Raw genomic sequence first — 24,367 nt, 5'->3', positions numbered from 1 at the left:
CTCTCAAAGGATGAAGAAAACAGAAATTAGAGAATATAACCAAATGCTTGGTGATGGGGTTTGTACAGAAGTTGAGAGCTGGTAAGAAACTGTATTATCTGACCCCTGAGACAGTGCACCTTGGTCCATATGCCCATTTCCTCACTTCCTGCTCTGCGTGACCCTGAATCCTGGAGGGAACAGCAGGGATCACAGAATCCCACTAGAGATGAAATTTCTTGGCTTCATTACAAAACACCCATGGAAGTCCAAACACCCTTCTGAAGCCACAGGAGTAAAGGAATGACTCCCACCAATTCCGTTTTCACTGCCCTGATTGGGTGAGTCCAGAAGATGGAGGAGCTACAATAAGCAGAACGAAAAATAAAGAGCAGTCGGCAAGTGTCCATTTAAGAAATATGATAAATGGGTAACAGAAAGATAAAGAAAAATTGATGCTGGTATTTCGATATAACACTATGTCCTGTGAACTTTTAGTGCTCTAACTGGAAGAAAGCCAAGCAAATCAGCAGAGGCTCAAAACCTGAGAGATCTATGTGAGCAAGAAGCAGTGAGGCTACAAAAGGACAAATACTGTATTTCTCATTTACATGAAATATCTACAATAGGCAACTATATAGAGATCTAAGTTTATTAGTGGTTACCAGGAGGAATCAATGCTTATGGGACACTGAGTTTCTGTTAAGGGTGATGGAAAAATTTAGGAACAGATAAGGGTGATGGTTGAACAACATAATGAACATAAGTTAACATTACTAAACTGTACATGTGAAGAATGCTGAAACAGTGAATTTTTTTTACATATATAATTATCATACAAAAAAAAAAAAAGAAGAAGAAGAAGAAACAGTGAGACTTTTGGTAAGAACAGATTTTAATAAGAATTTGAAAATGTGCCTCTAAGCACCAAATGCTATGCTTTCTCAGGACAGTGTTGCCTGTAGCCAATAGATGCATTACAGGGATAGCGTTCAAAATGGCAAAGGTAAAGGGAAAAAAATTTTGTGGGACAGCTAGAAAATAATCTTTAAAGACCTAGAGTCAAACACTCATGATATTGTCCCTGTTTAGTTACTTAGTCAGTCAGTCATGCTTTTATAGATCACAGAAATCTACTGTCCATTCAGATATTTTCTTAGAAATAAATGATGAGCCAATGATGATAAGCAATTTGCTTTCCTTAAAAGGGAGTGTTTTCTCTAAAAGGGCATGCTCTGGTCTACAGCAGGTAAACTACCAATGGGTGGTAGTTTCAATCTTTTGACAATACCATCACCTTTTTTTTTTCTTCCTAGAAGCCAACGGGTAGAATATCGTCTTGATGCAATTCTCTTGTTACTGTCAGGACAGGTAGCTGTCAACCAGGGCCACAACTGGACAATGGGATTCTGGCGGCATAATAGCTTTTTGATAAGGACCTTTTCATAGAGCAGTACTGATTAGGACATTCTTTTCTCCAGTTCTTGAGCAGGGTTGAAAAGCAACTCACACTTAGGGTTTTGATAGGTGGCAGGGAAATATTTATGTTCAGCCCATCATGTTTAACTGGAAGTCCAAGAACAGATTTTGACTCATTCTCCCATAAAAGGGACATATTTATTATGAAGATGCAGAAACCATCATATGCAAGGTACAATCCTCTAACATCCTGAAATACATATACATATACACTGTACATAAATTTATATTATCAATATAAAAATACATCATTAACATTTCTAAGGACAACAAATATAAATCCAATAAATATCGCAATTCTAAAACATCTACTTACATTAAGTGCTGGTGAATAAGATGACAGTAAAAGAAAGCGGCCAAAGTAGACCAGAAAACCAACCTCGTAGCTTCAGGTTATAGACTTGAGTTGGTTTGGGGGGAGCTACTCCAATATTCGTCACATTTCCCCAAGCATTTAAAAGTGCCTGATGTCATCAACTCTCAAAAACAGAGCAAAGGAAGAATTTGACATTATGGCACTATTTTTATGGCCACACACACACACACACACACACACACACACACGCACACACACACACACACACTTCAACCGCATTTAGTGAGATAAAGGAATGTCAATAAGCTTAACTTAAAACCAAAGCCATCACAACCTAAACTTCTATGTAGCACCAGGCTAAACGTATTTCACCTTCCTCATCCTTTGTGTCTCATGTTTATGTATTTTTTTCCTTTTCAGTAAGTAAAATTGCACAGCTATTCAAATGGCACAAATGAGAGAAAAACTCAATATTAATTCTAGCATGGGAAACAGGGCACAAGTTTTGACAGCCTCAGTGGTGGAAAGTGCTACACCCTAGCACAGACCAAAAGCTCAGGACCAAAAACTTGTGTCCAAACACGGTCAGACTACTGCCACATGGATGTTCTTTTCATAAAGTGACGGAAACCCCACGCACTTCTTAAACATCAGTGGCTAGGGGCTGGCTTATAAGAGGAAATGGGGAGAACATGTGTAATTGACTTTCCCGTGGACCAGATTTTCAGGTTTTAACACAGCGGCAGATAACTGGTGAAGGGCTTCATAAGAGTTGTGTTTAAGTTAGGAAATTCTCATTTGTGTGTATTTCTGTCAGACAGGAGACGTAGCTGAAATGTGCTGTGTGAGGGGACAAGGGGGACAAAACACTGCCACCGTCCCACAGCTCATTTCTTTAAGGTCTATCAGGCTTTCTAGTTTCTAACCAAATGGGTTCCCCTTTTCTGTCTTTCAGGCCAGATTTCCGGCTTGAATCTGTAACAGATTATCTAGAATTCAAAAATCCTTTCTGCTACCTTCATATTGGCCTTGAGGTCCAGAACTCAGCGTAACTTTACATGAGGCTTTCACTATACAAGCTAATCCCCTTCTCTGGATTCAGAACCGATAGCAGGAGCTGGGAGGTGAGGAATACACTGGGGGATGGGACTACCATGAGAAGTGTAGAACTGAAAAAGCAGCTGTATGTTTTGAGAAGGCTCTGGTTTCTCCCACTGGGGATTCTTGGAACCTAGTAGATACCAGAGTTCACCAGTCAGGCTGCATGGACTGGTCCAGAATCTGGTTGGTACCTGGTTTCCTTGCATCATACATACTTCCTAACAGATCAAGTACAACTCAAAAGAACCCATCCAATCAACATATCACAACTGGCTTTCCATTACTGAATCAAATCAACTGTAAGATGCTAGGGTTCCTGAATCACTTCTAGAAATGAAGAAGCAGGACTTTAACCCTTAAGAATGACACACCCTCTGGTGTTAGCCACATCCAAGGCTAAGAATGCCAAAGTCTGGAAGCTGACTGAGTAACTGCAACGATCCTTGGGTAGAGCAGATTCTTCTCTTGCTGCCCAAAGTCTTCAGAGGCGCAGAGTGCCAGGAGCAGGGAGGGTGTCGGTTCTGGAGGTACACCCCTCAGCCTCTCCCGAGGAAGCAGTGAGGTGTACGTGGTCAGAGCTGCACCAGGAAGGGAGCACGGTTACAGTTCCCAGGAGATCCTGTCCACAAGTGGCTGCTACTTCTTGGGCTTCTCTAGAATGTTGAGGAATTTCCCCCGTGTCATCTCTCTGGCTGGAATCACAAAGCAAATGACAGATCAGTGAAAACCTAAAATCTGAAAAAGGGATCATAGGACGATTTCATTTAAAAATGCAGATTGACTTAGATTGCATATAAAATTGTTACCACAACAGATTCAATCACCACTAACCTCCTAGAAGGGGGGAGAAACAATCACAACTGCCAACTGAAACCTGACAAAGCTGTTCTGAAGTTGGCAATTGCTATGAGGTACAGGCCAATTGGGGAAAACTTTTATCATCAACCCTTAAAAAAATCACCAGAGAATTCCCCCAAACCTATCACTCCCTCAAGAATGTAACCTAATACACTCTCACTCTCTCAGGGGGTTTGCTCTCAGAGGCTAAAATCCAACCAAGATTAGAGTCTTCTCCGAGTTGTTGGTCTCTGGACATTTTTAACCTCGAATCAAAATTAGAGATCATTTACCCCGTCTCTCAGCAGTGGTAGCCCCTCACTGCTGTAATATAACAGGGTTTATATTCCCTCAGTGCAGTTTATCTGTGGATGGTATAATAAAGTAGGGTTTATAGAGCTTTGGTCTTCTCTCGCTTGGCATTGTCAGTCCTTAGATATTTAATATAGCAAGACAGGGTTTATGTGTCTTTCTCCGACTTTTAGCACCATCAATCTTTGGATGTTGTAGTTATAAGAGGGTTTATACAGCTACTTTCCTACGTATGAGGCTCCAAAATGAAAGAAAAAACATTTATCAATTACAAGGGCCACTCCAGAAGCCTCGGTTTTATCTCTGTCAAGCAAATCTTCAAAAAGCTTGGGTAGCTTGCCACCCCTTTTATCCTCATCTCACAAGGTCATCTTTTCCGGTCTCTTAAATGGATTTAACAGTGCTAAAAGTTTCTTGATGGCTCGCCTTGGGGGCCAGACGTCTTCTGGAATCATGCAGCAGGCATAGGGCAGGCTGTGCCCCCTAGCCTCCCAAGAACATGTCTCCATCCTGGTTAAAGTGAAGCTGGCCTTGGAGGCCAGAAGTCTTCTGGAATCACACAGCAGGCACAGGGCAGGCTATGCCCCCGGCCTTCCAAGAACACGTTTTCATCTTGGCCAAAGAAATCAGGTGGCTAGGGAGGCACCTGCAGGTAGGAGAAGGACCTTCGCACTAGCGTTCTTGTTGCCTTTCCCAAGTACAGAGCAAATGGTGCTAACGAATGGGCTCCCCACCTCACTGCCTAAGTTTAACAGTTCCTTGTTTATTTGTATAACAAAGAAAGAAAACAATACAAACTGTAATCACGGGAGATTTTTTTTATAATTGCAGTCTATCATCCTCCATCTTTAACAAGTTCCTGGGCTCCAATGAAGGGAAAGGGGATTGATTCTATTACCTAGGAATGGAAGTCCAAGTGATAGGTCTTGTCTCATGTGCCCACAACCCCACCCTGACCCAAATCGAATTGACTATTCCTTCCTTGGTGCACGTACACCATTGTTCCCTATAAAAATTGCATGCAATAACTTGTTTATGTACTTGCCTTTCTCCACTAAACTGGAAGAATTGAGGGTAGAAATTATGTTTTATTACTCTTTATATCACCAGCGCATCTAGCACAATGCTAGGCCTAGTATCTGTTGAATAAATGTTGGCTGGATGAATGATAATACACAAAAGAAGTGGAACCAAGTAGGAACACACTAAATGTTTTTTTTTTCCTTCCACAGACAAATAATATTTAGTGGTCCTCGGTGCTTATTTCTCTGGATAGAAACAATGCCAGATTAATGAGAGATCAGGGGGTTAAAAACAACCCTAGAGGAAAACCAAGCAAGTACTTTCTTGCCTATGCGATGCAGCATGAGCTTCTTTCAGAAAACATGGGATATGAACTCAGGTTAAGTTCCAGCTCTAGAATTTAGCATCTGGGTGACACCTTGGACTGGGTAAGATCTCTGAGCCTTGGTTTCTTCATCTGTAAAATGGGGAGTATATTAATGCTCCCTGTCCTATGTTTCTCTTGGATAACAGTAATGAACATGCTTGGTATAGTGGTTATCATTAACAGAACGCCCTTCAGAGGTATAGATAAGTAGTCTGCTTTTCTTATACTTGGTATTGGCTGAGTGAATTGTGCTAAGGGAGGCCAGCGATCTCAAAAATCCCATTCCTTGGAATCTCTCAGCCTGATCCCATAGGAATTTACTTGTACCTTCAGCCATAGCAAGTCTCATCATTTATTTCTACTGGATGGGTTACTGCCTAGTTGAGTGATTATTATGGACTCTCAAACATGGTATTCAGTGAACCTGCAACATGGTTAAAAGGAGAAGCTCTGGAAACCACACATGGGCCAATACAAACCCTCTACCGGGCAAAGCAAGGCCTTGCTCCAAAAACCCTAGGCCTTGGACACTGCACTGATCTTACTAATTATTTCTGCCTGCTGCCCCACAGAGCTCTCAGTGCTCTACTGTTTTTGTTTTCCTCAAGTGAGAGAATGGCCAATATTTTAAGATTAAGAATAAAATGAGACCAAATCCATTTGAAGGATCAAAAGAGTTTATAAGGAAAAATGAATGGCTACACCAAAGTCTCTAGTGGCAAGCTGTCCTTGAATTTAACCAGTCCTTTTTAATAACCCCTCTTCCACTCAATCATCCCTCCCCCTCCAACCTAATCCAAGCACACAGAGCTGTGGGAAACCACTGTAAAAGTAGAAGTAATTCAAAAGACATCATCTTCTATTTGGGAGGGGAGAAAGTTTTCCTACTCGCCAGTCCCATATAGGAGATATACGAATGTGTGACACAGCTGCTCCCTAAAAGAGGGCTGTGCTGTATAAATCAGATCCTAAGCACCAGCCCCTTTTGCACACAGAGAAATTGCCATCGGTTAGGGGCTGCTCCAGAGCACGTGCCCTCCTGTTCACTTGTCATCAGAGACGTTAACATTTCTGATTAATTCACATACCCCTCATTTTATTCCTCATTTCCTTATCCTTGCTCTCCTGCTGCAGTGTGAAGATTCTCACCAACCTGCTACAGTAATCACCACCCGCTAACCGCACCCTCCCAAACCTAGTGAAATTGTTTAGTGATGCCAACCATGCTTTTAATTTGCAAGACATCAGACACAGGGGTAATTTATACCAACATCTGTTCATTTTTGACTTCTGAAACAAACTCGCACATGCTGCTACAAAATCCCATTAGGAGTAGGGAGACAGCCTTCTGCTACTATTCTATATTTCTCTTCTACACACACACACACACACACTCTCTCACACTCACACACACACACACTCCTTCTAGTAGGGTTTTATATGTAAATGTATTTTACTAAAAAAACTCCCACCAAGGATTTCAAATCTCTTTGGGGAAAATCCTTTAGAGATGGCTTCTGCTTGTTTGCAGAGGAGAGGAAGCTACTTCTATTGCCCCACTACCTAGCTCCATCCCTTCTTCTTCTTGATAAAATAGCTTGGTATGATTCAGCATAAAGACCAGGGAAAGATTACATGCTCCTCAGTTTGGCAATTCTAGTTCCTCCCTGTTTCCTGGTTCTTTTCTTTTCATAATGTGTTACTTAGAAAACAACCCTAGAGATAACAAGATTGCTACAGAGAGTTTCATCTAGAGTCAGTAAAATTTTTTAACTATTTTCTGATTCGGGATTTACTTTCTAGGATTACAAGGTTTAACAGGAAGCAAACACTGCCAACCACATTCTAATAACTATGCCAAGAGGGATCTAACGGTCATCAGCACCACGGTTTATGTTGTGCAGCAGGGAAGCATGGCCTCCATGTCCAGTCCTGATTTATAGGCCCTGCTATGCAGTGCAGAGATCATAAACTGGGAAATCCACAACAGAGACTGTTGCCACAGGATTAACACGTCAACTGCTGCACAGAGTGTGGGAGAGGGAGCCACTCATACAGTCTTAAAGACAGCAAATGGATAAACTACAATCAACTTCCAAGTTTATGCTGTTTCTGTTACCCACTCCCCCACCCCCAATAGTTTCTCAAGGGCTGTCAGGTTCACGGCAGCTGTAAATACCTGGGTATACTTAGAGAGGTCAGGGCTGAAGGGAAGATTCTATTCGGCTTGCTCTGAAGGTGGTGTGTGGTTTAATACAATCTCTTCTTTAGACTCTCCAATTCACCACCTTACATTTAGCCTTGCCTCTGGCTCCCTTTCCACAATGACTATCCCCTAACTGCCTTCTCTGCAGTAAATTTTCTGGTGGCTGGTTGAAAGAGATTCAGTGGTACAGATTGATTTCTCACTGGTGAGGGGATGAGGGATTACCAGAGGCACCCTGGTTAACGAGATTGGGTGCAGAATCTCTCACGAGACCAGCCCTCTCTGCCAGGCCTTTGCACCTTTTGCCCATGACATATGGGTTTCATTACAGAAAGATTTTCCAGATTATAACTTTGAGGCAATTGCCTGATAAAATTCTGCTCAGCTTTTACATAGCAAACAACGTAAAGGTTAAGTAACTTCTGAATGAAATGAAAGAAACTCGTAATATTTGGCTTTCACTTCTAATGCAAACTACTATTGAAATATTTCTGTGCTCCAGTATAATTAAAAACATTAGAGAGGTGGAGCACAGGTACTTTTCACTGGTTCTCTCACATCCAGAAGAGCAACAATAGGCTGTGTCTTTAGGAAACTTTCACATAAGTGGACAAGAGACAAAGGAGGTGGCACAGCATTGTGAAAAGAGCAGGGCTTTGAGCATTAGATGGGGTTGGATTTGAACCCCAGCTCCTACCCTTTCCCTGGACAACTCTGGGTAAGTCAGCCAAGTCTTCTCTCTAAGCTTTGGTTTCCTCATCTGTTCAAGGTAGGATAATACACAGAAATCACACAGACATTCAGCAAATGCTAACTACGGCATAACTCCTTCATTTTAAACAAGAATTTTATTTAAACAACAAGATGCTTGATTTAATGCAAAAATTATCCAGGATTCATTTCTTTTAGAGTAATGTACGCACTACTTAGAGATAGGTTGTCCTGCATGTAATAGCTAGGTATAAAAAAGTTATAAAATTGTCCTTGGTTTTACAATGATAAATGAAAAACATTAAAATTCTCCAATCAAATTTTGTTGTTGTTTGTTAAACAGTGAGAGTAAAATAATTTATTGAAAATACAAAGAGAAAAGCTGAATGAGCATGCCACTAATGGGAAAGAGGGTATTTTCACAAAACCAGTATCTTCCCCCCATTCAATTTCCATTTGACATTGATCAAAATATACCATGGGTTATTTTGTTTAAAAAAAAAAAAAAAGCAGCAGTATATTTGTGCACATCACCAGTTACTTTAATTACAATGAAAGAATGGGGGAGGGGAAAATGAAAGATTAGAGAAAAGTAGATTGTAGTAGTCAGGATGTAGTAGAACCAAAGTATGGTTTTCTAACTGAAAACATATTCTTGGTCTGTAGGAACAGAGTTCTGGAACAAAGGAGCACGTTCCCTTTTTGGTAGATACCTCCTGTCTGCCACCAGAACACATCAGCTGTATCTTCACTTTCCATTTCCAACTGTGCAGGTATGTTTATTTCATTAATTGGCTGCCCATCAAATTGGAATCTGACCTGCCTTACTGGCAAACCTTATTGTTCACAGCAGGCTTTCATTAGTTTATTAAGTGGAGTATGCCTTTTAATCTTAACCTGTCCCACAGAGCCATCCTGCCCTGCCATCTTCAAATTACTATGATCATCGTTCTCAGTCTTGACTCCTTTCTTGGGTTTTGCATAAACCGTGGAGAGTGCTGAAGTCTCCTCAAGTTAAAGCTTCACAAAAGAGGTGCCAGGTTCGTGCCAAATGAGCACACAAACAGCACACGCAGGAGTGACAGCAAGAAGAGTAACTTCTTATTTTAAAAGAGATCTTCAAATGCAAAGCACACAGTAACATGAGGGACTCGCATCTGTATAAAACGCATTCTCTGCAAGATTAACCCTGCTGGAGTAATAGTGGGTGTTAGGGGCAACTCTCTTAATGATCCCAGCAGCTACTTCGGGCAAAAAGAAACACAAAAAAATCCTAGTTTAGCTTAAATCAATGTGCTAAAAAGGCTGTTTATTAGATTCATAGAAGATGTTTTATTGAAATGATGCCATTTGGCTCTTTAAAAATTATTATTATTTTTGGTTCCTGAAACCTTGAATGCATTCTAATAACTGTGACAAGAGGGATCTATTAGCCGTCAGTGTGTGCTGTGCAGAAGGGAAGCGTGAAGGGGGTGGATGAATAGTTGAGTCAGTCACACTGAGGGCCTACAAGGTACGAGATGTTAGGGAAGATTAAGATAAATTAGAAGACATGCTTTCTGACACAAAGGGACTGTTCCCAATGGCAACATGACCTTTGAGATGGAAGGAGCCATTCACAGGTATTTTGGTGGATTAGAGGAGAACAAAAGGAAGTGCAGGTGATCTCTAATGCTGACTTCTCCCTCACAGGAATGTGGAAGTTTTCCTGTGGCGATGGCACAGAGCCAGCATACAGCAGAGCAGTTCCAGGGCAGTTTGTCAGACGGGGATTCTTCAACAAGCTCCAGTTCAGTGAAAAGTACCACCATGTGATTAATAATTCAAGTCAACGACTAAGCACTTTTTAATGCCTCTAATGTGAGAGCAGCTGGTGCTGGTGCCATTATCAAGAGCAGAAGGTGCTGTGAGCTGAGCATGGTGTCACTGGATGAGCAGGGGTCTCTCTGGATGAGCCTTATTCCATGAGGACACTTTGTGGTCCTCAGCAGGCAGTACAAGTGTAATAAGGTCTGGTGACCATTCTCAATCAACTCTTGTTAGAGAGTATACACAAATGAGGGTTTTTGGTGGAAACCTAACTTTTCTCTAAAAATTAAAAGTAGCATTTGAAGGCCAGTAGAATAACCTTAAGGCTTTTACCTCAAGTTCTTTGGGCATAAACATTTCAGAAAGGAGACTGAAGTACTATAGATCTGAGAAAAGAACAGTCTGGATGCCTCACCTGTGACCAAACTATCATAGGCTAACAACATCTCCATCCTCAGAATCTTCAAAAAAGATTTTTGGGAGGCACACTTTAAAGATTTTCTTTCTATTGGGTGTCTTGGCTCTCTAACAGGACTTCTAAAAGAGTGAGGTGGGTAAGAACAGTGTTCGATCTAGTGCAAACTACTATCAAACTTTTTTTGTTTTTCAATCCACAGTAAGGCCCATTTCCAGAGAATGTTTTATCCACGAAGTAATATGAAAAAGAAAGGCCAGGATTCAATGTGCAGGTAAACAAATTTGGACAGTTCCAATATGGAAAATAATTTTAATGGCTTTTCACAACAGAAAAAAAAAGACAGAAATATCTGCCAACAGATTTATTCTCAGAGTATAAAACATCAAGCAGTAACATAAAATATGGGAAGTGTCAGCCATGATGCCTGAAGATTAAAGGCAGGACTAGAAGAATCTTAATTGTCAGGTATTTGAAAAATGTATTCAGGTGAAAGCCTGTGTTTCTCCATCAACTCTCTTTGCCCTGCCCTCTTTTAAGAACAAAACAAGACTAGATTTCAAATATGCAATCCTTCTCTCTATTAAACAAAACAATAAAACCCCTGAAAGATTTGTGTTCAAGGAATGAGAGCTAACTAACAATTCCTTATTTGTATTTGGTTTCCTTTTCAAAGGGTTTCACAGCCTATTTCATAGTTTCACTCAGTTCCCTTTTCAAGGGTAAAACTCAACCAAGTGAAAAGCAATGAGATCAAAGCAATGGATTAATAGTCTTGAGGCTAAAACTTTTATTAAATACTCATAAATTTGTGCAGAGCATTCATGCTTCAGGGTCTTTACACAGCAATACATCCTGGTGAAACACTTATTATGAATCAAAGGCTAGTAGCTTTACACAGTCTTAATTTCCTCATCCATAAAGTGAGAATGGCAATAATAATCTATCATATAAGGTTAAGACGGAACAACAACTAGTCAAAGTGACTTGATCAGTAAACCAAATATTTTGCCCCAAGTAAGAGAGAATAATTTAGCCATAGGCTAGATTAGACACCCAGGAAAATCAGACCAAGATCAAAGTAAAGATAATTTCAAATTACTTGGATATTAAATTAAGACAACTTTCCTGCTTGGTATCTCCTTCCCACTTCAAGGTGCTGGCAGTAGCTAAAGGCAGAGGAGGATGAAGGCTCCGTCTTCTTGACCCCCAGGGCAAGGAAAGAGTTACACCCTCAGGTTGAGAAGCCAATAAAAACCTCTCTTGATTATAATTTAGATAAGAACCACTGGATTGAATAATAATGTCTGAAACTCCCCTGGCTGTTTCACCTTGAGACGTCCATCACTGGGTTAAACATGATGCTAATTGCATTTGGATTGATTAATTTCTCTCACTCCTGTCTATTCGAATAACGCTTAACAAAATAATCATAGCACCCAGAGCCAAATCTTTTCCGTCAAAGGAATGAAGCCATCAGAACAGGCAGAGATGAAAGAAATGAAGATGACCCGTAATTACTGCTACGGTGATATCATTACCATATTATATAAAATGAGTGTGGGGGAAGGGGGAGTGGAGGAAGGAGGGATTGAGATTATTTTTTTTAATGGAGGCCTACAACCTAAGAATACAGATTTGACGTCAAGTGGAACACAAAGAATTACAGAACTTAAAAAAAAAAAAAAAATACAAATCTCGCTCATGAAATTACAAAATCCAGCAAACACTAAGGTTCAAGACACATCAGGTGTCTTGGGCTGTGGGCAGGTATTATTCACACCACCATTTTTTCATCACAATAACACTGTATATGACTTGCATAGAGATTTAAGATACTGTCTTCATACCAGGAGCATTCCCATAGTTACTGGAGAATTTTTCTTTAAGCCAGAAAAAAATATAATTTTATTTTAATATCGTTAGAGATGGCCTTGTCTGTAAAATTAGCATTTGGGTTTTAACTGTGGCTAATTCTAAGACACCCAAGAAAATGTCTGTGAATCTTTACCTATGGCTCACTGGACAATAGTACAGACTTAGTTTAACTCACTAGCCAGAAGAATATAATAAAATTTCCCCAAAACAACTTGTTTGAATTTGACACCACCACCAATAACAAAAGAAAAAACTAGTATATGGTCACATACACAGGTATACAGGTGTATATGTATATGGGTAGGTACAGGAGAGTACATATGTGTGCACAGATAGAAGTATTTATATGTACATATTATATGTACAGATATGTGTGTGCATGCATATATATTCATAGAGGACACAGTTACAGATACTTCTCAGACATAACCAAACACCTTGTGAGAATGGTTTTCTACATTTGAAGGCTTAGGACCTTAGTCTCATGGGACAACTCAGTCAACTGGCGTCACAAAATTCATGTTCTGCATCCTAGTGAGGTGAGCACAGTCTGGGGTCTTAAAAGCTTGCAAGCAGCCATCTAAGATACAACTATTGGTCCCTACTCATCCAGAGCAAAAGAGAAAGAAGAAAAGCAAAGTTTCAGAGAAGAAACTAGTCTATGGGGCTAATAACCTATACAAGGCACAGATTTACCTACCCTGAGACCAGAAGAAATAGATAGTACCTGGCTACCACTACTGACCATTCTGATGAGGGCCACAACAGATGAATACTGACAGAATGAGAACAAAATGCAGAACAGAACTGAAATTCTAAAAAGTCCAGATTTACTGGACCAGTTGAGACTAGAGGACTCCCTGAGACTTTCTCCCTGAGATACTCTTTAAACCTTGAACCAAAACTATCCCAAGGTCACCTTTCAGGGAAATAACAGATTGGCACACAAAATAAAGGATATTACCTGTCAGTATGGTGTTCTGGTAAAATAAAACTGCCTATATGAGACCCGAGAAGATAAGGGGAGCAGAGAAACTAGAGTACTGGAAACACAGCGACCAGAATGCAATTAAAGAGAATGTTGACACATAGTGAAAAAACGTAACACTGAACAATCTAGTAGAAATTGTCAAATGGGAACCTAGTTTGTGGTATAAACGTTCACAGAAAACACATTGAAATATTAAAAAAAAAACCAAACGTATTTGTTTGACATGACCTTTTTAATACTTATGATAGATTCAGATCACATAGGATTTGAATTGTAGGTCTGAAACTATCACTTACTAGGTGGCAACCTTAGGTAAATGACTTATCCTCTGTCTTAGTTTCTTCATCTGTAAAATGAGGATAAAATGGTGCCTACATCTTACTGGGAAAACCTGGTGGTGTAGCGGTTAAGAACTATGGCTGCTAACCAAAAGGCTGGCAGTTCAAATCCACCAGGAGCTCCTTGGAAATTCTTTGGAGCAGTTCTACTCTGTTCTATAGGGTTGCTATGAGTCAGAATCGACTCAATGGCAATGGGTTTTATACTTACTGAGTTGTTTTTGGCTTAAAGATCATACATGTTAATTAAAGTGCTCAATAAATGCTGGTGCCAGAAAAAATGTGCACCTAAGATAATTTTATGGCTAGTTACAGAATCCTGAACAATGTTTTGGTTATTTACTAACATTAAAGAGACACTTGTAAAGTGCTTTGGATATACATTAAAAAAAATATTTGTTAAATACATAAATAAGATACTTAGAAGCTATAGCATTTTAATAGCCTGGAAATATCTGGGGAATTTTTTTTTTCCTTAATTGTGCTTCAGGTGAAAGTTTACAAATCAAGTCAGTCTCTTGTACAAAAACTTATATACACCTTGCTATATACTCCTAGTTGCTCTCCCCCTAATAAGATAACATACTCCTTCTCTCCACCCTGTATTTCTGTGTCCATTCAGCCAGCTTCTGTCCTCTGGGGAATATTTTTACCATGGTAGTTGAAAGAATTATCATTAAATCAATAACAATAAAAACAGATTATCAAAATGGTTTTATTTAACTTAGACAAAAAGGTATGTTTCTACGTTTTCATGTATAACAAATATTCCCAAATAAAACAAGCATTCGTATTTTTGAGTTTGTAATTGTTCAGTAATATACATGAGCAGTATTTTTTTTTTAAAGAGAAAAAATACTACAATTCTATCAGGTTAAACAAAACAAGTCTAAACTATTTGTTCCATTACCTTAACATTCTCACCTTTCTTCCTTGTTAAGAGAAGCAATGCAATACAGTGAAAAAGGTTTATCTGGCTTTGGAGTTAGACCTAGATTCAACTGAAATCCCAGATGCCACTCGAAGCTTTGAGACCTCCAGCAAGCCATTTATTTCTTTAAGCATCTGTTTTCTCATCTGTAAAATGGGAATTATAAAATAGACCTTGCAGGCTTATGAGATTAAGCAAGGTACGAAAATCCTTTATACTGCCTGGCATGTAGCAGGGAAGCCAATAAATAGCAGTGTTAAGGAGGCGGGGCCAAGATGGCGGACTAGGTGGACACTACCGCGGATCCCTCTTGCAACAAAGACTTGAAAAAACAAGTGAATCTATCACATACATAACAATCTACGAACCCTGAACAACAAACACAGATTTAGAGACGGAGAACGAACAAATACAGGGAGGCAGCGATTGTTTTCAAAGCCTGGAGCCAGCGTACCAGTCAGCGGATTTTCTGGAAAAACTAGTTTCCCAGTGATGGCTCGGAGACAGCAGTCCATATCAAACCACATATAGAAGCAGACCATGACAGCTTCTCCAACCCCCCAAACAAAAGAATCAAAATCTTTCCCAAATGAAGATACAATCCTGGAATTATCAGATACAGAATATAAAAAACTAATTTACAGAATGCTTCAAGACATCACAGACGAAATAAGGCAAACTGCAGAAAAACCAAGGAACACACCGATAAAACTGTTGAAGAACTCAAAAAGATTATTCAAGAACATAGTGGAAAAATTAATAAGTTGCAAGAATCCATAGAGAGACAGCATGTAGAAATCCAAAAGATTAACAATAAAATTACAGAATTAGACAATGCAATAGGAAGTCAGAGGAGCAGGCTCAAGCAATTAGAATGCAGACTGGGACATCTGGAGGACCAGGGAATCAACACCAACATAGCTGAAAAAAAATCAGATAAAAGAATTAAAAAAAATGAAGAAACCCTAAGAATCATGTGGGACTCTATCAAGAAGGATAACTTGCGGGTGACTGGAGTCCCAGAACAGAGAGGGGGGACAGAAAACACAGAGAAAAATAGCTGAAGAACTCCTGACACAAAACTTCCCTGACATCATGAAAGACGAAAGGATATCTATCCAAGATGCTCATCGAACCCCATTTAAGATTGATCCAAAAAGAAAAACACCAAGACATATTATCATCAAACTCGCCAAAACCAAAGATAAACAGAAAATTTTAAAAGCAGCCAGGGAGAAAAGAAAGGTTTCCTTCAAGGGAGAATCAATAAGAATAAGTTCAGACTACTCAGCAGAAACCATGCAGGCAAGAAGGGAATGGGACGACATATACAGAGCACTGAAGGAGAAAAACTGCCAGCCAAGGATCATATATCCAGCAAAACTCTCTCTGAAATATGAAGGCGAAATTAAGATATTTTCAGATACACACAAGTTTAGAGAATTTGCAAAAACCAAACCAAAGCTACAAGAAATACTAAAGGATATTGTTTGGGCAGAAAACCAATAATATCAGATACCAGCACAATACAAGGTCACAAAACAGAATGTCCTGATATCAACTCAAATAGGGAAATCACAAAAACAAACAAATTAAGATTAATTAAAAAAAAAATAATAATACACATAACAGGGAATCATGGAAGTCAATAGGTAAAAGATCACAATAATCAAAAAGAAGGACTAAATACAGGAGGCATTGAACTGCCAGATGGAGAGTGATACAAGGCGATATAGAATGATACAAGTTAGGTTTTTACTTAGAAAAATAGGGGTAAATAACAAGGTAACCACAAAAAGGTATAACAACTCCATAACTCAAGATAAAAGCCAAGAAAAACGTAACGACTCAACTAACATAAAGTCAAACACTATGAAAATGAGGATCTCACAATTTACTAAGAAAAACGTCTCAGCACAAAAAAGTATGTGGAAAAATGAAATTGCCAACAACGCACATGAAAAGGCATCAAAACGACAACACTAAAAACTTATTTATCTATAATTACGCTGAATGTAAATGGACTAAATGCACCAATACAGAGACAGAGAGTCACGGACAGGATAAAGAAACACGATCCATCTATATGCTGCCTACAAGAGACACACCTTAGACTTAGAGACACAAACAAACTAAAACTCAAAGGATGGAAAAAAATATATCAAGCAAACAATAAGCAAAAAAGAAGAGGAGTAGCAATATTAATTTCTGACAAAATAGACTTTAGACTTAAATCCACCATAAAGGATAAAGAAGGACACTATATAATGAAAAAAGGGACAATTGATCAGGAAGACATAACCATATTAAATATTTACGCACCCAATGACAGGGCTGCAAGATACATAAATCAAATTTTAAAAGAATTGAAAAGTGAGATAGACACCTCCACAATTATAGTAGGAGACTTCAACACACCACTCTCGGAGAAGGACAGGACATCCAGTAAGAAGCTCAATAGAGACACGGAAGACCTACTTACAACAATCAACCAACTTGACCTCATTGACTTATACAGAACTCTCCACCCAACTGCTGCAAAGTATACTTTTTTTTCTAGCGCACATGGAACATTCTCTAGAATAGACCACATATTAAGTCATAAAACAAACCTTTGCAGAGTCCAAAACATCGAAATATTACAAAGCATCTTCTCAGACCACAAGGCAATAAAACCAGAAATCAATAACAGAAAAACCAGGGAAAAGAAATCAAATACTTGGAAAATGAACAATACCCTCCTGAAAAAAGACTGGGTTATAGAAGACATCAAGGAAGGAATAAGGAAATTCATAGAATGCAATGAGAATGAAAATACTTCCTATCAAAACCTCTGGGACACAGCAAAAGCAGTGCTCAGAGGCCAATTTATATCGATAAATGCACACATACAAAAAGAAGAAAGAGCCAAAAGCAGGGAACTGTCCCTAAACTTGAACAAATAGAAACTGAGCAACAAAAGAACCCATCAGGCACCAGAAGAAAACAAATAATAAAAATTAGAGCTGAACTAAATGAATTAGAGAACAGAAAAACAATTGAAAGAATCAACAAAGCCAAAAGCTGGTTCCTTGAAAAAATTAACAAAATTGATAAACCATTGGCTAGACTGACTAAAGAAATACAGGAAAGGAAACAAATAACCCAAATAAGAAATGAGAAGGACCACATCACAACAGAACCAAATGAAATTAAAAGAATCATTTCAGATTACTACGAAAAATTGTACTCTAACAAATTTGAAAACCTAGAAGAAATGGATGAATTCTTGGAAAAACACTACCTACCTAAACTAACACGTTCAAAAGTAGAACAACTAAATAGACCCATAACAAAAAAAGAGATTGAAACGGTAATCAAAAAACTTCCAACAAAAAAAAGCCCTGGCCCGGACGGCTTCACTGCAGAGTTCTACCAAACTTTCAGAGAAGAGTTAACACCACTACTACTGAAGGTATTTCAAAGCATAGAAAATGATGGAATACTACCCAACTCATTCTATGAAGCCACCATCTCCCTGATACCAAAACCAGATAAAGACATTACAAAAAAAGAAAATTATAGACCTATATCCCTCATGAACATAGACGCAAAAATCCTCAACAAAATTCTAGCGAATAGAATCCAACAACACATCAAAAAAATAATTCACCATGATCAAGTGGGATTTATACCAGGTATGCAAGGCTGGTTTAATATCAGAAAAACCATTAATGTAATCCATCACATAAATAAAACAAAAGATAAAAACCACATGATCTTATCAATTGATGCAGAAAAGGCATTTGACAAAGTCCAACACCCATTTATGATAAAAACTCTTACCAAAATAGGAATTGAAGGAAAATTCCTCAACATAATAAAGGGCATCTATGCAAAGCCAACAGCCAATATCACTCTAAATGGAGAGAACCTGAAAGCATTTCCCTTGAGAACGGGAACCAGACAAGGATGCCCTTTATCACCGCTCTTATTCAACATCGTACTTGAAGTCCTAGCCAGGGCAATTAGGCTAGACAAAGAAATAAAGGGTATCTGGATTGGCAAGGAGGAAGCAAAGTTATCACTATTTGCAGATGACATGATCTTATACACAGAAAACCCTAAGGAATCCTCCAGAAAACTACTGAAACTAATAGAAGAGTTTGGCAGAGTCTCAGGTTATAAGATAAACATACAAAAATCACTTGGATTCCTCTACATCAACAAAAAGAACACTGAAGAGGAAATCACCAAATCAATACCATTCACAGTAGCCCCCAAGAAGATAAAATACTTAGGAATAAATCTTACCAAGGATGTAAAAGACCTATACAAAGAAAACTGCAAAGCTCTACTACAAGAAATTCAAAAGGACATACTTAAGTGGAAAAACATACCTTGCTCATGGATAGGAAGACTTAACATAGTAAAAATGTTTATTCTACCAAAAGCCATCTGTACATACAATGCACTTCCGATCCAAATTTCAATGTCATTTTTTAAGGTGATAGAGAAACAAATTACCAACTTCATATGGAAGGGAAAGAAGCCTCGCATAAGCAAAGCATTACTGAAAAAGAAGAAAGTGGGAGGCCTCACTCTACCTGATTTCAGAACCTATTATACAGCCACAGTAGTCAAAACAACCTGGTATTGGTACAACAACAGGCACACAGACCAGTGGAACAGAATTGAGAACCCAGATATAAATCCATCCACATATGAGCAGCTGATATTTGACAAAGGCCCAGTGTCAGTTAATTGGGGAAAAGATAGTCTTTTTAACAAATGGTGCTGGCATAACTGGATATCCATTTGCAAAAAAATGAAACAGGACCCATACCTCACACCAAGCACAAAAACTAACTCCAAGCGGATCAAAGACCTAAACATAAAGACTAAAATGATAAAGATCATGGAAGAAAAAATAGGGACAACCTTAGGAGCCCTAATACAAGGCATAAACAGAATACAAAACATTACCAAAAATGACAAAGAGAAACCAGATAACTGGGAGCTCCTAAAAATCAAACACCTATGCTCATCTAAAGACTTCACCAAAAGAGTAAAAAGACCACCTACAGACTGGGAAAGAATTTTCAGCTATGACATCTCCGACCAGCGCCTGATCTCTAAAATCTATATGATTCTGTCAAAACTCAACCACAAAAAGACAAACAACCCAATCAAGAAGTGGGCAAAGGATATGAACACACACTTCACTGAAGAAGATATTCAGGCAGCTAACAGATACATGAGAAAATGCTCTCGATCATTAGCCATTAGAGAAATGCAAATTAAAACCACGATGAGATTCCATCTCACTCCAACAAGGCTGGCATTAATCCAAAAAACACAAAATAATAAATGTTGGAGAGGCTGCGGAGAGATTGGAACTCTTATACACTGCTGGTGGGAATGTCAAATGGTACAACCACTTTGGAAATCTATCTGGCGTTATCTTAAACAGTTAGAAATAGAACTACCATACAACCCGGAAATCCGACTCCTCGGAATATACCCTAGAGAAATAAGAGCCTTCACACAAATGGATATATGCACACCCATGTTTATTGCAGCTCTGTTTACAATAGCAAAAAGCTGGAAGCAACCAAGGTGTCCATCAACGGATGAATGGGTAAATAAATTGTGGTATATTCACACAATGGAATACTACGCATCGATAAAGAACAGTGACGAATCTGTGAAACATTTCATAACATGGAGGAACCTGGAAGGCATTATGCTGAGCGAAATTAGTCAGAGGCGAAAGGACAAATATTGTATAAGAGCACTATTATAAGATCTTGAGAAATAGTATAAACTGAGAAGAACACATACTTTTGTGGGTTTTTTACTGATTAATTAGTAGATAAGAACTGCTTTAGGTGAAGGGAAGGACAATACTCAATACATGGAAGGTCAGCTCAATTGGACTGGACCAAAAGCAAAGAAGTTTCCAGGATAAAATGAATGCTTCAAAGGTCAGCAGAGCAAGGGCGGGGTTTTGGGGACCATGGTTTAAGGGGACTTCTAAGTTAACTCGCAAAATAATTCTATTATGAAAACATTCTGCATCCCACTTTGAAATGTGGCATCTGGGGTCTTAAATGCTAACAAGTGGCCATCTAAGATGCATCAGTTGGTCTCAACCCACCTGGAGCAAAGGAGAATGAAGAACACCAAGGTCACACGACAACTAAGAGCCCAAGAGACAGAAAGGGCCACATGACCAGAGACCTACATCATCCTGAGACCAGAAGAACTAGATGGTGCCCGGCCACAATCGATGACTGCCCTGACAGGGAGCACAATAGAGAACCCCTGAGGGAGCAGGAGATCAGTGGGATGCAGACCCCAAATTCTCACAAAAAGACCATACTTAATGGTCTGACTGAGACTAGAGGAATCCCGGCGGTCATGGTCCCCAAACCTTCTGTTGGCACAGGACAGGAACCATCCCCGAAGACAACTCATCAGACATGAAAGGGACTGGACAGTGGGTAGGAGAGAGATGCTGATGAAGAGTGAGCTAATTATATCAGGCGGATACTTGAGACTGTGTTGGCATCTCCTGTCTGGAGGGGGAATGGGAGGATAGAGAGAGTTGGAAGCTGGCAAAATTGTCACGAAAGGAGAGACTGGAAGGGTTGACTCATTAGGGGGAGAGGAAGTGGGAGTACGGAGTAAGGTGTATATAAACTTGTATGTGACAGTCTGACTTGATTTGTAAATGTTCACTTGAAGCTCAATAAAAGTTAATAAAAAAAAAGTACAAAAAAAAAAGCTCTTATCAGTTAGAGATATATACTAAATATTTACGGATAAAATGATATGACATCTAGGATTTGCTTTAAAAGGCTCCGGAGCAATGAACAGAGTAACAACAAAAAATGTGGTGTAAGCGGATGGAGATAAAACTGGAATGGTGGATGCTGACAATTACTGAAGCTGGAGGATGGGTACATGGGGTACATTATAGCATTCTCTGTATAAGCTTAAAATTTCCCATAATAAAAAGAATACCTCACCAAATGCTTCTCTTGAAATACAGCTTTTCTTATTATCACTGCATACAGTTCATCATAATACAATTCATAGGTCAGAAGCAACATGAATGACTGACTACTCAGGGAATAGTATTAGACTAGGCCAGGGAACAGAGACGGGGATAGTGGATAGACAGGAAAAGCTTTAGAAAGGGGGTGACTTTCCATGTCATGAGTGTTTATTCCATTTTTAAATTCTTTGGATAAGGAACAAATTACACACAACCAAAAACCAAAAGCAGATTATATATATTTTTTAACTTAAAAGTAAATTAAAAAATCAGGTCAAGCCTATTAAGAAGCTTCTGCCTTCCATCTTTCTCCCTCTTATTTACCATATTGACAAATCTAAGTGCACAATTTCCAAATCTAAAAAACTGCCATGAGAGAAGCTCACTTCTCTCATATAGAAACAACATGCTGCTTCTGCAAAATTCTTAGTCCTTGGTTATTCATTTATTAAATCTTCTCAGAAGAAGCTTTTTGAGGTATGTAGCAAGACTGACTAACTCTAAGGTCTAAACTAGACTAACAGCTAACAAGTTACAAAAGGAATAGCTTACGAGCCACAGCCTCATCTACCCTGAGACCAGAAGAACTACTACTACTACCAACCATTCTGATTAGGGCCGCAAAAGATAGACCCTGATAGAGCGGGAGAAAAACCCAGAACAGAACTCAAATTCCTAGGAAGTCCAGACTTGCTGTACCCGTTGAGACTAGAGGACTCCCTAAAACTATGGCCCTAAGATACTCTTTAAACCTTGAACTGAAACTATCCTCTGAGGTCACCTTTTAGCAAATAACAGACTGGCACACAAAATAAAGGATATTGCTCATGAGTACGGTGCTGCATTAAAAAAACAGCTATACGAGACCAAGAGGTCAACAATCACTCTAAAGCAAATATGAGAAGGCAAGGAAGCAGGAAAACTCTAGAGTACTGGAAATGGAACAACCTGAATGCAATTAAAGAGAATTAATTGACACACCGTGAGAGAAGTAACTAATGTCACTGAACAATCTATGTAGAAACTGTCAAATAGGAACCTAATCTGTGTAAACTTTCACTGAAAACACTATAAAATATTTTTTAAAAAAGGAATAGCTTAACTTAAACTTTCACTGTTGCTGCTAGTTGCCGTTAAGTCGATTTCAACTCATGGCGACCCCATGTGTTACAGAACAGAACTGCTTTGTAGAGTTTTCTTGACTGTAATCTTAATGGAAGCACATTGCCGGGCATTTTCTTCCACGATACTGGTGGGTAGGTTTGAACCACCCACCTTTAGGTTAGCAGTTGAGCACAAACCATTTGCACCACTAGTTTGCCCTCACACTATGAACGACCTTGTAAATAAATGATGACTTCACTAATCCTACTTCTCCTGGGTGAATGTGCACTCTTCATCACGCTAATCATCTGTACCACCCAGGGAACCCCTGGGTTGTGTAGGGCATCTTTGACTGCTAACCTAAAGGTTGGTAGTTCAAACCCACCCAGAGGCTCCATGGAAGAAAGGCCTGGCAAACTGCTTCTGTAAAGATTATAGCCAAGAAAACCCTATGGAACAGTTCTACTTTTAACACATGAGGTTGCCATGAGTTGGAATCGACTTGAAGGCAACGGATTTTTTTTTTAAATACCCAATAAGCCTTCATTTTAAAAATCTTTTCTGTCTAAAATTATGTAGCAGTACAAAGACACAGCAATTAGTATCTTTGCTTGATTATGAATTTTGTAAAAACCACATCATAATCAGGTTAAAACTGATTGTATGATGTGTCTACTTAGGAAGTCACACCGTAGTGCTTAGTTTCCTTGTGATTAGAAGGAACAGCTAATTAACCTTCTGTGCTTTCAGAATATCCTATTTTAATGTTTCTGAATAATCTTATTTACAACATTCACAATTTATTAATTTAAAATAATTAGAACACAAAAAATATCCTTGGCCAGAAAATTATATTATTCTGCATAAAATAACAGTATCACTGAAACTCCAGAGCTTAACCTGTATGTGGTTAACACACAATAAACTTGTGTTGAATGAAAGACTAGACTCGTACATTGACCTATATTATCCAGGCTCTTTGATTTTGACTCCAATTGCCTACAATTCTAGTTCATTACTAACAGAGGAAGCAGGGTTTTATTTTATTAAAATATGATCACAAAATATATTTCTTCTTTTTTTGGAATTTTTTTTATTTATAATTTTTGTTGTGCTTTAAGTGAAAGTTTACACAAAGTATATTTCTTATCATAAAGCAAAAAAAAAAAAAAAGAGAGAGAGAAGACACTGTCCTTTAAGAAATATGAGCAACGAAGGGAGAAATTAAAACATTAGAATTTTTACCCAAACTGTAGTTCTATCTCTACTGTCCTACATCCTGCTCAGTGTTAAGGCTATAACACAATCCTTACCCTTGACAACTCTGGAAGAAAACAGTGTGGGAAACAAAGAATTATCAAACAGTCTCATAAAAGCTGTAGGAGGAGTAGTACGCAATGGGGATAATTAATTCTGCAGAAGGCATGGGATGGATGGACAGAAAAAGCTTTAGAAAGGGGGTGATGTTTTCACTGAGCCTTTAGTAATGTACTATCTGGGAATACCCAGTCAAACTAAGGACAGCTTC

The 24,367-nt window shown here is 38.8% G+C and overlaps 1 protein-coding gene and 1 pseudogene across 1 annotated transcript in view; both read right to left on the bottom strand.

Moving 5' to 3' along the window:
• Positions 1 to 1,649: 1,649 nt before the first annotated feature.
• Positions 1,650 to 24,367, bottom strand: part of LIN52 (lin-52 DREAM MuvB core complex component) — a 125,551-nt gene continuing 102,833 nt past the window's right edge. Inside the window, exon 6 of the mRNA XM_049899066.1 lies at positions 1,650 to 3,567. Coding sequence (XP_049755023.1) covers positions 3,512 to 3,567 — 56 coding nt within the window. The 3' untranslated portion in view covers positions 1,650 to 3,511. The remainder of the gene's footprint in view (positions 3,568 to 24,367) is intronic.
• On the bottom strand, positions 8,897 to 12,420 carry LOC126084376 (small ubiquitin-related modifier 2-like; annotated as a pseudogene).

The sequence above is a fragment of the Elephas maximus genome, chromosome 10 (assembly GCF_024166365.1).
Source record: "Elephas maximus indicus isolate mEleMax1 chromosome 10, mEleMax1 primary haplotype, whole genome shotgun sequence".
In the NCBI taxonomy this organism is placed as follows: domain Eukaryota; kingdom Metazoa; phylum Chordata; class Mammalia; order Proboscidea; family Elephantidae; genus Elephas; species Elephas maximus.
Note: the sequence above shows the minus strand (reverse complement) of the source record. Positions and strands in the feature narration are given on the sequence as shown.